Below are 14,453 nucleotides of genomic sequence, written 5' to 3'. Positions count from 1 at the left end.
TCTTCTAGGGCAGGGCCAGGGTTGGGCCAGATAGCAGGGTATGGCGGGTGGACGGGGGACAGGAGGTGTGTTTGGCAAGGGGCAGACTGGGCAGGCTGGACAGATTGGCTCTAAATCCCAGGCTCTGCCCCACTCCATTTCAGTTCAGCAACTGGTCTCTGGACCCGTGAGAGATGTTCTTCCCCTTGATTCTATTTATTGCCATTGTTCTTGTCCGTCCGTCTCCCCCGATTAGACTGTAAGCCCGTCAAAGGGCAGGGACTGTCTCTATCTGTTACCGATTTGTACATTCCAAGCACTTAGTACAGTGCTCTGCACATAGTAAGCGCTCAATAAATACTATTGAATAAATGAACACAACCCAGACTCACCTCTTCACTCACCAAGACAGCCACAAATATACCCATGTCCCCCCCTGCCGCCCCACAGACACACATGCAAACACTGCATGGGGCCCCCTGGGTCTGTAGAAAGAGAAGCAGCATGGCCTAGTGGATAAAGCACGGGCGTGGGAGTCCAAGGGACCTGGGTTCTGATCCCGACTCCACCGCTTGTCTCCTGCGTGACCTTGGACAAGTCACTTCACTGCTCTGTGCCTCAGTTACGTCATGTGTAAAATGGGGAAAAAAACTGGAGCCCCATGTGGGACAACAGACTGTGTCCAACCTGATTAGCTTGTATCAACTCCAGTGCTTAGTACAGTGCCCGGCACACGTAAGCGCTTCACAAATACCAGTATAAAAAGGAGGTTGGGGGAAATCCCGGGACAGAAATGGCCCCACCTGAATGACAGTTGTCTGGGATGGGGCATTCTGGACCAGCCCTCCCCTCTCCCCTCAACCCAAGCAGCCTGGTCTCCTAACATCACTAAAATCCTCCCTTTCCATCCAAATTACTACCACGTTAATCTAATCATTGATGATGATGGCATTTGTTAAGCGTTTACCATGTGCAAAGCACTGTTCTAAGCGCTGGGGAGGATACAAGGTGATCAGGTTGTCCCACGTGGGGTTTATAGTCTTAATCCCCATTTTATAGATGAGGTAACTGAGGCCCAGAGAAGTTAAGTAACTTGCTCAAAGTCACACAGCTGAAAGTGGCAGAGCCGGTATTAGAACCCATGACCTCTGACTCCCAAGCCCGGGCTCTTTCCACTGAGCCACACACTGATCCTATCCCACATTGATTACTCTGTCAGCCTCCTTGCCGACCTCCCAGCCTCCTGTCTCTCCCGTCTCCTGTCCATACTTCACTCTGCTGCCTGGATCATTTTTTTGCAAAAATTTCAGGCCACGTTTCCCCAGTCCTTAAAAACTCCAGGGGTTGCCCATCCACCTGCGCATCAAACAGAAGCTCCTTACCATCGGCTTTAAAGCACTCAACCCCTTTACCCCCTTCTACCTTGTCTCTCTACTCTCTTACTACAACCCAGCCGGCACACTTTACCCCTTTAGTGCCAACCTACTCACTGTACCTCGATCTCATTTATCTTGCCACCGACCTCTCACGCACATCCTACCTCTGGCCTGGGACACCCTCCCTCTTCATATCTGACAGATGATCACTCTCCCCACCTTCAAAGGCTTCTTGAAGGAATATTTCCTCCAAGAAGCCTTCCCTAAGCCTTCATTTCTTCTTCTCCCACTCCCTTCTGCATCTCCCTAACTTGCTCCTATTATTATTACTATCATTATTATTATCATTGTATTTGCTAAGCACTTACTATGTGCCAGACACTGTATTACATCCTAGGATGGATGCAAGCAAATAGGGTTGGACACAGTCCCTGTCCCTCGAGGGGCTCACACACCCTCCCAGCCCCACAACACTTTTTTGTTGGTATTTGTTAAGCACTTACTATGTGCCGAGCACTGTTCTAAGCGCCGGGGTGGACACAGGGGAATCAGGTTGTCCCACGTGGGGCTCACAGTCTTCATCCCCATTTTACAGATGAGGGAACTGAGGCACCGAGAAGTTAAGTGACTTGCCCAAAGTCACACAGCTGGCAAGTGGCAGAGCCGGGGTTCAAACCCATGACCTCTGACTCCAAAGCCCGTGCTCTGTACACAAGTATATATCTGTACTTGTACACAAGTACATATCTGTAATTTATTTATATTAATAACTGTTTCCCCCTCTAGACAGTAAGCCCCTTGTGGGCAGGGAAGGATTGTTTATTGCTGTATTGTACTCTCCTAAGCACTTAGTACAGCGCTCGGAATACAGTAAGCGTTCCATAAATATGATTGAATGAATGAATAAATGAATGACTCCAGCCCAAGATTCTGTCGGTCCTTAGAGGTGGGGTCCGAGATGACAAGCCGGTTCCTGGCTCTGAGACTGGAGTGGGAGGGATGGAGTGAGATAACAATAATGATTGTGGCATTTGTTAAATGCTTATTAGGCACCAAGCACTGTGCTATGCGTTGTAAGTACAAGATAGGCTGGCTAAAGTCCCTGTCCTACCTGGGGCTCGTAGTGTAGGGGAGAAGGGAGAGCAGACATTTAAGAACAATTTTACACATGGGGAAACTGAGGCAGAGAAGGTAAGCGACTTGCCCAAGGTCCCACGGTGGGCAAGAGGCAGAGCTGGAATTAGAACCCATGACTCCCAGACTTCTGCTCTCTGCACTAGGTCAAGCGGCTTCTCAATCCACCCCGGGGGCCAGTGCAAAGGAGATACCAGAGGCGGCACTTTGGGGGTGCCCCGAAACAAATCGGGGGTGCACTTTGGGAGGCCGTATTTTGGGGGTGCTCCAAAATAAATAGAAAGGGAGAAAAATTTAGGAACTCAGCCTGGAGGTTGGGTTGGTAGGAGGAGGAGAAAGGATCTGGGGGGTGAGGTGGCGGGGAGTGGGCCAGAAGAAGGGGGCGTTGGGGAACAAGGAGCCCAGGTTGAGGGTCTGTCTGGGCAGGGGCAGGGCAGTCAATAGCTCCTGTGTGAGTCTGCCCTGGGAATGTGTGTGCCGCATATCTTTGTGGGTGTGTGGCTGGGTTTGTGTGTGAGTTTCTTCTGCCAATATGTTTGTGAGAGTGTGTGTGTGAGTACAGTCGCCCGGGCTTGTGCGTGCCTCTGTGTGCATAAGCTCGGTTCTGGGCGTTTTTGCGTTTCACCGGACTGAACGATGGAGCTGTGGGCGGTGGGTTTTATGACCTGGCAGCTCCGTCTGTCCGCCCAGGCCTGGCCTCCTGCCCACAGCCCAACCCAACAGCCTCTGGCGGGAGGCTCCTGGAGAATTTTTTGGCTCGGAGTAGGCCAAGTCGTCCCCCACTCCGACACCAGCCTTTCAGGTGAGAAAGTCTACGGGGCAATGGGGTGGGGGTAGGCACTGGGGGGCAACTTCCCCATCCTATCCTGTGCCCTTCCCTGCTCTGCCCTGCTGAGGAGCTGGGGAGCTGAACGGTTGGTTCTCTGGCCTGGTTGAGCCATCGGCCTGGGCAGCCTGTCTCCGTGGTTTGAATGGGGATGGGTGTTGGGGAGGGGGTGGAAGCAGGGATAAAGCCTGAGGGCTGCCTGGGGACGGTGTGGCCTGAGGTGGGGGCCGGGAGACCCGACCCAGGGATGGTAAGGGGAGTCCGGAATAGGTTATGTAGGCCAGGTTCCTGTCCGAGTGGTTAAGGCGTTGGACTTAAGATTCAGTGGACGTATGTCCGTGTGGGTTCGAACCCCACTTCTGGTAAGGATGTTGCCTGACTACTTGCTTTGTTTCGTTGTATGTCTCCCCCTTTTAGACTGTGAGCCCGTTGTTGGGCAGGGATTGTCTCTATCTGTTGCCCAGTTATACACTCCAAGTGCTTAGCTCTGCACATAGTAAGCGCTCAATAAATATGATTGAATGAATGGAGACTATTAATGTCATCTGCTTGGGGGCCTTGAGGGACAGTCACTGGGAAGGAGGAGGAGGGGGAAGGAGGAGAAGGAGGAAGAGGAAGAGGCGGAAGATTAGGGAAGAAGAAGAGGAGGAAGAGAAAAAGGAGAAGAGGAGGAGAAAGAAGAGAAGAAAGAATAAGAGGAGGAGGAAGAGAAAAAGGAGGATGAAGGGAAGGAGGAGGAAGAGAAAAAGAAGGATGAAGGGAAGGAGGAGGAAGAGAAAAAGAAGGATGAAGGGAAGGAGGAGGAAGAGAAAAAGAAGGATGAAGGGAAGGAGGAGGAAGAGGAAGAAGAGAAGGAAGAGGGGAAAGAGGAGGAGGAAAAGGAGGAAAGACCTACATTCCAGGTTATGAGGTGGAGGGATCCCCCTGGAGTAGTAATAATAATAATAATAATGTTGGTATTTGTTAAGCGCTTACTATGTGCAGAGCACTGTTCTAAGCGCTGGGGTAGATACAGGGTAATCAGATTGTCCCACGTGAGGCTCACAGTTAATCCCCATTTTACAGATGAGGTAACGGAGGCACAGAAAAGTTAAGTGACTTGCCCACAGTCACACAGCTGACAAGTCGAGTACAGGGAGGTGGAGAGATTCACATGCAGTGAATGCAAGGAAGGTCCCCGTAGGTGGACAGTAGAATACAATTCCTGAGAGGGACTGAGGACTGGTGGCTGGGGGGAAGTGGCAGGGTTTGGTTTGGGGGAAACCCTCAGAAGCTGTTCTAGTAGTTGGGGGAAGGATATATGTTGTGTGATCATCTAGGGAAGGTTACAGGAGGAGGAGGAGAAAGAAGAGGAGGAGGAGGGATTCCTGAGGTGCCCCTATCTCCCACCCACCCTGAGGACGTGGATGGAGATGCATTTTTCTTGGCTCCAACTCTGTGCCTGAGCCCCAGCTAGAGCTCTCTGGTGTGTCAGTCACTACGCCGGGTGAGCGTGGGCCTGGGGCCGGGGGGGAAGGATCAGGGGGCGAGGGGAGGCAAAAAGGACGCAATGGGGTTAAGGATCCGGCACTCACATTTGGCTGGCAGGCGGTAGCCTCCGGTGATCTTGGCCTTGCCGGTGTCACAGCTGTTGAGGGTGCGGCACTCCTCGGTCAGCAGCGGCCCCGCCGCCCGGTGGATGCAGCCGTCCACTGTCGGGGAGGGGAGAGGAGAGGGTCACTATTCCGGGGACGCTCCTGATCCCTCGGCCCGGCCAGGGCCCGAGCCCCTTTCCATCCCCGGCTTTTCCTCCCCACAAAAAATGCTCACTGAATCCCCGAAAGGACACCATTCTCCCCACCCAGAAGACAAGCCGGGAGTCCCGGCTCCAGCAGCCTTCCCCCGGGGAGACCCTGGCTCTGGGATGGATGGGGGGCAGCCCAGGCCGGACTGCGGCTCTTGGGCCCTGAGGGCTGTGGATGAGGCGGCAGCTGGGGAAGAGCTGGGGTCCTCCGACCCTCCTGAGCTGAGAGGGGCTGCAGGCATGGGGGTGGGGAGACAGGCCTGGAGGGGGAGACCAGCAAAGAAATCCCTCTCTCTCTCTTTGTCACTCTCCGTCTCTCTCCATCTCTCTCTCTGTCTCAGGGCATCAGCCAGAGAAAAGCCAGCCCCTCTTTCTCCTTCTCTCTCCTGTTCAAAGAGCCTCTGGCAGCTTGGCCCTAATAATAATAATGATGGGATTTGTTAAGCACTTACTATGTGTCAAGCACTGGGGTAGATACAAAGTAATAATAATAATGATGATAATCATACTTAAGTGCTTACTAAGTGCCCAGCACTGTTTTAAGCACTGGGGTAGATACTAGTTAATCAGGTTGGACACAGTCCCTGTCCCACCTGGGGCTCATCCTTTTAATCCCCATTTTACAGAGGAACTGAGGCATGGGGAAGTGACGTAACTTGCCCAGTGTCTCACAGAAGACAAGTGGCGGAGCTACAATTAGAACCCAGGTCCTTCTGACTCCCGGGCTCTGTCCACTAGGCCATGCTGCTTCCCACGCCGGAGTGCCGGCGGCTGCAGGCTCCCCGGGTTGGGCAGGGTGGGATCGGGCCTGGGCAGGGTTTCAGGGCAGCTGCCCTGGCAAGCAGACAGGCAGGCAGGCAGGCGCCTAGCAGGGGGTGGGAGGTGGGAGGCTGGGGGATCCGGGCCAGGCTCATGAGGCAGAAGAAATGCCTTCACAGGCTGCCAGCCCCTAACCACGCCAGGACATCCAGCTGGCTGGGGGACTTCAGCCAATCAATCGATCAATCCGATTTATCGAGCACTTACTGTGTGCGGAGCCCTGTACTAAGCGCTTGAGAGAGAACGATATTCTTTCTTCCTGGGGGGGACTGATGGCGTGTGACCCTCTTGGGATCGAGGTGGGGGTGGGGCAGGGAGAGGACCCAGCCCCTGCCCAACCCCAGCGCTTCTTGAAGTTAGGCAGACATTCTCGCTGCCTCCAGGCTGGCTGGGCTGAGCTGACTGAGAAAAGTCCAGAGGAAACCAGGGATGCTTTCCACAAATCAAGGCTTCCCCCTCCTGCTGCCCTCTGCCCTCCATCATCTCCTCCCCCTCCTCGATCCCCCTCCAGGCTGAGCCACCCCCCCACACCTAGACAGTCTGGCCTCTTGCCGAGGGAAGGGCCCAGGGGTCTGCTGGCCCTGACTGCCCAGAGGGGAGGAAAGAGGAGGGGAGGGGCGTCGCTGGCCTCGGGCCGGCCGCCCAGACCATCGATCGCCTCTCTATTATTCTCTCGTTCTCAGTCTATCTGCTAATCCCAGAGACAATATTTCACGGGCAGTCAGCGTTCCGGCCCCAGGCGGGTGGCGGGGTGGCCGGAGGAGAGCAAGGCCCCAGCCCACCGCTGCCCACCACTGGGGTGGCTCTGATGAGAAAGGGAGCAGGTGACCCCCCTGAGGGTGGGATCTCCGGGGAGTGGGGTGGGGGGTTGAGGGGAGCGGTCCCAGGTCAGGGGGAGCAAGATGGTGGGGGCAGCAAGAGGGGACAAGAGGAGCCCTTGGTCAAGCTTCGAACCTGGGGTTGGTTCCCGACTCTCCATTCCCCCGGGGCTCACACCCCCTTTCCCCTTGCTCCCCGGAAGCCCGGGGCCTGGGCCAGTCACCCACTGAGACAGAGGGACTGAGAATGAGGCCCAGAGCTCCTGGCTCCAACCTGACCTCCTGTTCTCTCCTGCCCACCCTGGCCAGGAACTCCTCCCAGCTGGGCCCCGGGCAGGTGGAGTGGGAAGGGAAGCGGGGAGGGGCAGGCTCAGCTGGGCCGGGCTGAATGCTCAGCCTGGGTTTATAGGCTTGGCCCAGTTTCCCATTCCAACAGTTCCTCCTTACTACTTCTCTTTTCACCTTTCTTTCTCTTTGTCTCTAGCCTCTGTTTCTGGATTTTACCTCCAACCTTTTCCAGCCTCTATTTTCCTGCTCTCTTTCCAGTGCCTGACTCCAGTCTCAGTTTATGGCCTCCACCTCCCTGCTCTATTTCCAGCCTCTACCTCCAGCTTCTGTTTCTGAGCTCTACCTACAACCTGCTCCAGCATCTGTTTCCAGCCTCTACCTCCAGTCTGCTTCTGGCCTCTGCCTCCCACCTCTGCCTATGTTCTCCTCTGCTCCCTGGGGGGCCTGGGCTTCCCTGCTCTTCTGTCTTCCTTCTCCATCCTGCCTCTCCCTCTCATCTGTTCAGCTGGCCCCAGGACTCTATCAGCAGCTCCCAAGGCTACAAGGGGCAATACTCACCTCACAGAGGAGAAATGAGGCAGAGTGTGGAGGGTAGAAGGGAGGAAGGAGAAGGGGAAGAAATGGGGAAAAGAACAGGGAGAAAAGCAAGGTCAGGGAAAGGAAGGCAAAGCGGCGGGAAGAGGGAGTCAGTTTCCAAATATCCTCTCTCCTGGTTCTCCAGAAAACTCCAGGCCCAGTGACCCAAGGACCGGAGGCCTCCCCTCTTCTTCTGCCCACCAAGGGTGACCGGATGAAGATCAAGCAAAACTCACTATTGGTTTTAAAGCTCTCCATCATCTTGCCCCCTCCTACCTCACCTCCCTTCTCCTTCTACATGTCAGCCCTCACACTCTGCTCCTCTGGTGCTAACTTTCTCACTGGGTCTTGTTCTCACCCACATCAACCCCTGGCCCACATCCTACCTCTGGACTGGAATGCCTCCTCCATCCTCACATTTGCCAAACTAGCTCTCCTCCCCCGTTCAAAGTCCTACTGAAGGCTCACCTCCTCCAGGAGGCCTTCTCAGAATAAGCCCCCCTTTTCCTCTGCTCCTTCTCCCCTCCCCATCACCTCGCCTAGCTCCCTCTGCTCTACCCCCTCTCCCCGCCCCACAGAACCTATAATAATAATGTTGGTATTTGTTAAGCGCTTACTAAGTGCCGAGCACTGTTCTAAGCACTGGGGTAGCTACAGGGTAATCAGGTTGTCCCATGTGAGGCTCACAGTTCATCCCCATTTTACAGATGAGGGAACTGAGGCACAGAGAAGTGAAGTGACTTGCCCACAGTCACACAGCTGACAAGTGGCAGAACCTGGATTCAAACCCATGACCTCTATGTATATAATTCTACTTATTTAAATTGATGCCTGTTTATTTGTACTGATGTCTGTCTCACCCCCTCTAGACTGTAAGTCTGTTGTGGGCAGGGATTGTCTTTATTTACTGAATTGTACTTTTCAAGTGTTTAGTAGTGCTCTGCACGGAGTAAGCGCTCAATAAATACGACTGAATGAATGAAGATCCAATTTCCCAGGGAGCTTCTGGGTCAGGGAGTCAGCTAACTGTCAGCCCTGCCCACTGAGCCGAAGGGAGAGTTCAACAAGTAACTGGGGCAGTCCTAGTCAGTCCTCCAGGCCTGCGGACTCCCATCCCTTTCTGACTCAGAGGGAGGGGAAAGGGCTGGGGCCAGAGGGCTGACCCACCTGGCCGCTAGGATGGCTGGCTGCAGGAGAGGAGGAGAGACAATCAGAGCAAAAAAAGAGGAGATGAGGAAAATGAAAGCTCAGGGACAGGAAGACTATCTCCTCCATCTCTCCCCTTCCCCCCACCTGCCAATCACAAATCACAGCTCTTGAGGTGCTGGAAATTAATTCAGAAGTCTTTTCTCCTTCCTGGGTTGGGGCCAGGGTTGGGCTGGACCGGGGCTGGGGCTTGGCTTGGGCTGTGGCTGAGATGGGATTGGGGCTAGGGTTGCGGTCTGGCCTGAGATCTGCCCAGGGAGCATCGCTGGGGTGCAGGTTGTGGCCTGTGAAGGGGAGGGTGAAGCTTCTGGCAGTTTCCAAATTTGGCAGGAGGGGAAATGCTCTATAAACACTGTGCTCCCCCTGCCCCCCGCTTTCTCCCTCCCCTCCTCTCCCAACCCCCTGGAGAGAGAGACACACACACACCTGCACTCTCTCCCCCCCCTCCCTCCCCACCTCCCAGGACTCATTGACTGAACTGATTTAGTGACAAGGAGAGTGAAAGAGAGAGATGGGGAAGGGCTCGGAACTACCTTATCTGGGAATTCAACTCAATTCAACTCCCGGCAGCCGCAAGCCACCCCGGTTCCAGGTGCAAGCCATCTGGCCTGAAGGTCAAAGTTCAGTCAGAAGTGTGGGTTGCTCCCAGATGGGCAGGCTGGGGCTAAGAGCCCAGGGTGGCCTCGGGCAGGGAGAGCTGGTAACCGGAACATGAGGGCAGGGGACGGGGGCCTGACTGACACCTCTGGACTCCAGAAGCAGCGTGGCCAACTGGAAAGAGCCCAGGCTTGGGAGTCAGAGGATCTCGGTTCTAATTTCAATTCCGCCGCTTGTCTGCTGTGTGACTCTGGGCAAGTCACTTCACTTTTCTGTGCTTCAGTCACCTCCTCTGTAAAATGGGGACTAAGACTTTGAGCCCCATGTGGGACACGGACTGTATCTAACTGATTAGCTTGTGTCTACCCCAGTGTTTAGTATAGTGCCTGGCACACAGTAAGGACTTACAAATTAATACCATTAAGGAAAAAAAAGCACAAGGTCCTGCCTTCCCAGTCTCCTGGTCCCATCCTTTTCTCAGCAGTAAGAATTCATTTATTTATTTATATTAATATCTGGCCCTCTCTCCAGACTGTAAACTTGTTGTGGGCAGGGAATGTTTCTGTTTATTGTTATAAAAACAAATACCAAATACAAATATCATCATCATCATCATATTGTACTCTTCCAAGTGCTTAGTATAGTGTTTTGCACACAGTAAGCGCTCAATAAATACAACTGAATGAATCAAAGAATGAAAGAACCAGGGTCTCAACTTGCCATTTTCCCAGATCCCAGCTGGGGCCCCTCCCCACCGCCCCCACTCTTCCTGTGCCTCTGAGGGGGAGAGGGGAGCAGGCCAGATACCCCTCAAGGTATGTCGAGGGTCAGTAAGTCTGCCCTAGGCCTCAGAGCACTGTCTGGGGTGGTGGCACCCCTGAACAGCCAACCCCCAGCCCTAGCTCTTGCTAGCTTTTGGGGGTTTTTAAATGGTATTTGTTAAGTGCTTACTATGTGTGTTCAATATGTGCCAGGCACTGTACTAAGTGGTGGGGTAGATACAAGCTGACCAGGTTGGAAATAGTTCATGCCCACATGAGGCTCCCAAGTCAAACCCCATTTTACAGATAAGGGAACTGAAGCCCAAAGAAGTGAAGTGACTTGCCCGAGATCACACAGCAGACAAATGGAAGAGCCGGGATTAGAACCCAGATGCTTTGACACTCAGGCCCATGCTCTTTCCACTAGGTGTGCTTTGCAAAGGAACAACCCTGTGCCCAGTGTCAGTGAGCAGAGCAGAGCCTGGGTAGAAAATGGCTAGCCATTTTCACTGGTGTGGTTGGGGGCGCAGTGACTGTAAAAGTCCGGTGTGGACGGGGATTGTCTCTCTTTTTTGCTGAATTGTATTTTCCTAGCGCTTAGTACAGTGCTCTGCACACAATAAGCACTCAATAAATGCGATTGAATGAATTAATGAAGGAAGGAAGGAAACAAGGAAGAGGAGGGGGAGCCCTAGGAGGACAAAGCAGGGCAAAGTCAGAGGTACCCCCTGGGATCCTTTGTCCTCTGTTCCCTGGGGTCTGTCCCCTGCCCAAGTTATCTGATAACTGCCTTCTGAGGTGAGATGGGGGCCAGAGTCAGAGCAGAGCCAGCAGGAGGGCAGGGGGGAGAGGAGAAGATGGAGAAAGGGGCTGGGGAGGATGGGGTGGCATGGAGAAGAAGGAGAAGACGGGGATGACATACAAATTCGTGAAGTGTTCCATATTTTTCAAGCGCTCCATATTGTTGAAGGCACATCTCCTCCAGGAGGCCTTCCCCAAATAAGCCCTCATTTCCTCTTCTCCCACTCCCTCTTGTGTTGCTCTTCCACTTGGATTTGCACCCTTTAATTCACCCTCTCTCAGACCCACCGCACTTATGTCCATATCTGTCGTTTATTTATGTATATTAATGTCTGCCTCCCTCCCTAGACTGTAAGCTCATTGTGGGCAGGGAACCTGTCTACCAATACTGTGATACTGTACTCTCCCAAGAGCTTAGTTCAGTGCTCGGTACAAGGTAAGCACTCAATGAATACTACGGATTGACTGACTGATAGGAGGAGGGAGGAAGAGATGAGGGGTGAGAGGAGGAAGGAAAGTAAAAGACAAGGAGAAAATACAACAAATTGCCTGATGGGACTGGAAATGATCTGCCAGCTCCTTCCCAAGAGAAAGCGCCTGCTCTGAATCTCAATGACAAAACTGAGCCTCACGGTCAGGAGTCTTGAGGGGAGTCGGGAGGGGAGAGGAGAAGAGGAGCACTGTCGGGAATGGAGAGGGGAGCAGTGAGAGGATGGGGGGGCTAGGTAGGGAATAGCGAGGGGAGCACTTGAGGAGTAGCAAGGGGAGCATTAAGTAGAGAAGTGTGGAGAATGAAGCATTTAGGCACATGCCTAGTATTTATTTTTTATTGATGTCTATCTCCCCCCACAAAGCTGTCTAAACTGACTAAACCTTGTCGGCAGGGAATGTCACCGTTTATTGTTGCATTGTATTCTTAGTAAAGTGCTCTGCACACAGTCAGCGCTCAGTAAATATGATTGAATTAATGAATAAATGGGGGGAGCGGCAAGGAGAGCGGGGAGGGAAATGGCAAGGGGAGCACTGTGGGAAATGATGAGGGGAGCAGTGAGCTACGGGGGGCTGCCGGTGCCATCTCTGGGCACCCCCACATCTGGCGGGTGGCGGTGGGAGTGGCGGGCAGGGGCAGGGCAGTTGGCCGTTTCCATGGTTTCAGGGCCCCTTGGTGGGGTGGGGTGGAGAGAGGGGGTGGGACCGGGTTCCCCCAGGACAAACGTCATCCTTGTCCATCCAGAACGCTTTTGGGGCTTGCCCTCCAACCTCCCCACCCTCACCCCTCCTTGCTCCCTCGGTCTCGCCCATCCCGCCGTCGACCTCTGGGCCACGTCCTCCCGCGGTCCCGGAACGCCCTCCCTCCTCACCTCCGCCAAACTGATTCTCTTCCCCTCTTCAAAACCCTACTTAAAACTCACCTCCTCCAAGAGGCCTTCCCGGACTGAGCTCCCCTTCTCCCTCTACTCCCTCTACCACCCCCCCTTCACCTCTCCGCAGCTTAACCTTCTTTTCCCCCCATCTCCCTCTGCTCCTCCCCCTCTCTCTTCCCATCCCCTCGGCACTGTACTCGTCCACTCGACTGTATATATTTTCATCACCCTATTTATTTTGTTAACGAAATGTACATCGCCTCGATTCTATTTAGTCGCCATCGTTTTTACGAGATGTTCTTCCCCTCGACTCTATTTATCGCCATCGTTCTCGTCTGTCCGTCTCCCCCGATCAGACCGTAAGCCCGTCAGACGGCAGGGACCGTCTCTATCTGTTGCCGACTTGTTCATTCCAAGCGCTTAGTTCAGTGCTCTGCACCTAGTAAGCGCTCAATAAATACTATTGAATGAATGAATGAATGAATGCTCCTCTTCCCAGAAGCCAGAGCCTTCTCCTCTGCGACATCCATTCCTACGGCTGCTCCCTCCAGGCTCTGCTTATTTTTCCTGCCTCTGTTTCCCCCTCTCTCAGAGCCTGGAAAAATCCAGGTTCTTCTCAATTCCCCTCTCCTCTCCGGCCTAGGACGCAAGCTCTCAAGACTTGACAGCCAGCTGCAAACCACTGGCTCGGAGCCCGGTGAGGTCTTCGTGCTTCATCCCAGGGAGCCAATTAATCAACCAATTGATCAATTGTACTTCTTGAGTGCTCACTGTGTGCAGACAACCATACTAGGTGCTTGGGAGAGTTCAATAGAACAAAATGACAGATACCTTCCCTGCCCCCAGAGAGCTTCCAGTCTAGAGGGGAAGACAGACATCAATATAAATAAATGATGGATTTATACATAGAACAAGTGGCAAGAGCACAGGCTTGGGAGTTAGAGGACATGGGTTCTAATCCTGCCTCCGCCACCTGTCTGCTCTGTGACCTTGGGCAAGTCACTTCACTTCTCTGGGCCTCCGTTACCTCATCCGTAAAATGGGGATGAAGACTGTGAGCCCCACGTGGGACAACACGATGACTCTGTATCTACCCCAGTGCTTAGAACGTACTTGGCACATAGTAAGCGCTTAACAAATACCATTATTATTAATATTACATCAGTGCTGTGCTACTACTGCTAGGCAGGGCCAGGGTCGGGAGGTGGGGGAGGAAGGGGACTGAAGCATGTGGAGAACGTGGGTGTGTAGGTTTCAGCCTAATCCCCAGCAGCTGTCTGCCTCTCACCTCCAGGAGCTGGGCCGGCTGCCTCACCAATTCCAATGTGTGAATCGACTTCCCCAGGGGCTCTGCTCCCCCTCCCCTGCCTGCCCTCCTCCTCTCTTCCCCCACATAGCTCTGCTCTCCCTCTCTCCTTTGCCCTGCTCCCTCTCACACTTGTCTCCCCTCCATCTCTGCTCCCTCCTGTGCCTTGCTCCCCCTCCTCCCCCCAGCTAGGCTCCCCTCGGTGGCCCGCTCCCCGTCCGGGCCGGGCTGAGGAGAAGACAGGGCTCCGGGAAATGGCACCGAGGCCCCGCCAGGGCCCCATCTTGGCCTTTGGGACTGACTTCCAGACCCAGAGAGTCTCCGGGGGCATCAGACCCCCACGGGCCTGCCACCTTGCAGGGGGCACCACAGGCCGGCACGTCCCAGGCCTCGGAGCCCGGGGTGTGGGAGGTGGGTTGGGGGTGTGGGGAAGGTAGACGGGGACCCTGGCTGTGCCGCCCCCTCCCCTCCCGAGGTGGCCACCCACTGGATACGAGTTTGCCTCCTGCGCTGCCCGAGAGGGTAAATGAATCAGTGGTATTTACTGAACACATACCATGTGCAGAGCACTATAGTAAGAGCTTGGGAGAGTTCAATGTAACAGCTCTGTCAGACACGTTCCCTGCCCATCTGGTCCACCAGGTCGGGAGTCCCCCTACCCCGGGGCCACAGGGGACAAATCTTCTCTGTCCTGCTGCTGGCTGTGCCCACCTCCCTCCCCGCTAGGCTTCCCTCTCTCCCCCCTCCCTCCTGTTGTTTTCTCTTGTACCCTGTGGGGCCCAATTAAATATAATTCCATGATTTCATTCTGCAGTGGCA

The 14,453-nt window shown here is 54.1% G+C and overlaps 1 protein-coding gene across 1 annotated transcript in view; it reads right to left on the bottom strand.

The window, feature by feature from the left end:
- The window catches only part of MACROD1 (mono-ADP ribosylhydrolase 1), a gene marked incomplete at its 5' end in the record, with an annotated part of 291,267 nt that overhangs the window by 6,108 nt on the left and 270,706 nt on the right, over positions 1–14,453 (bottom strand). The window contains one exon of the mRNA XM_029059976.2: positions 4,890–5,006. Within this exon, the coding sequence (XP_028915809.1) occupies positions 4,890–5,006 (117 nt within the window). The remainder of the gene's footprint in view (positions 1–4,889; positions 5,007–14,453) is intronic.

This window comes from Ornithorhynchus anatinus, chromosome 3 (assembly GCF_004115215.2).
Source record: "Ornithorhynchus anatinus isolate Pmale09 chromosome 3, mOrnAna1.pri.v4, whole genome shotgun sequence".
Taxonomy (NCBI): Eukaryota; Metazoa; Chordata; class Mammalia; order Monotremata; family Ornithorhynchidae; genus Ornithorhynchus; species Ornithorhynchus anatinus.
This window is presented reverse-complemented; position numbering and strand designations above follow the sequence as displayed.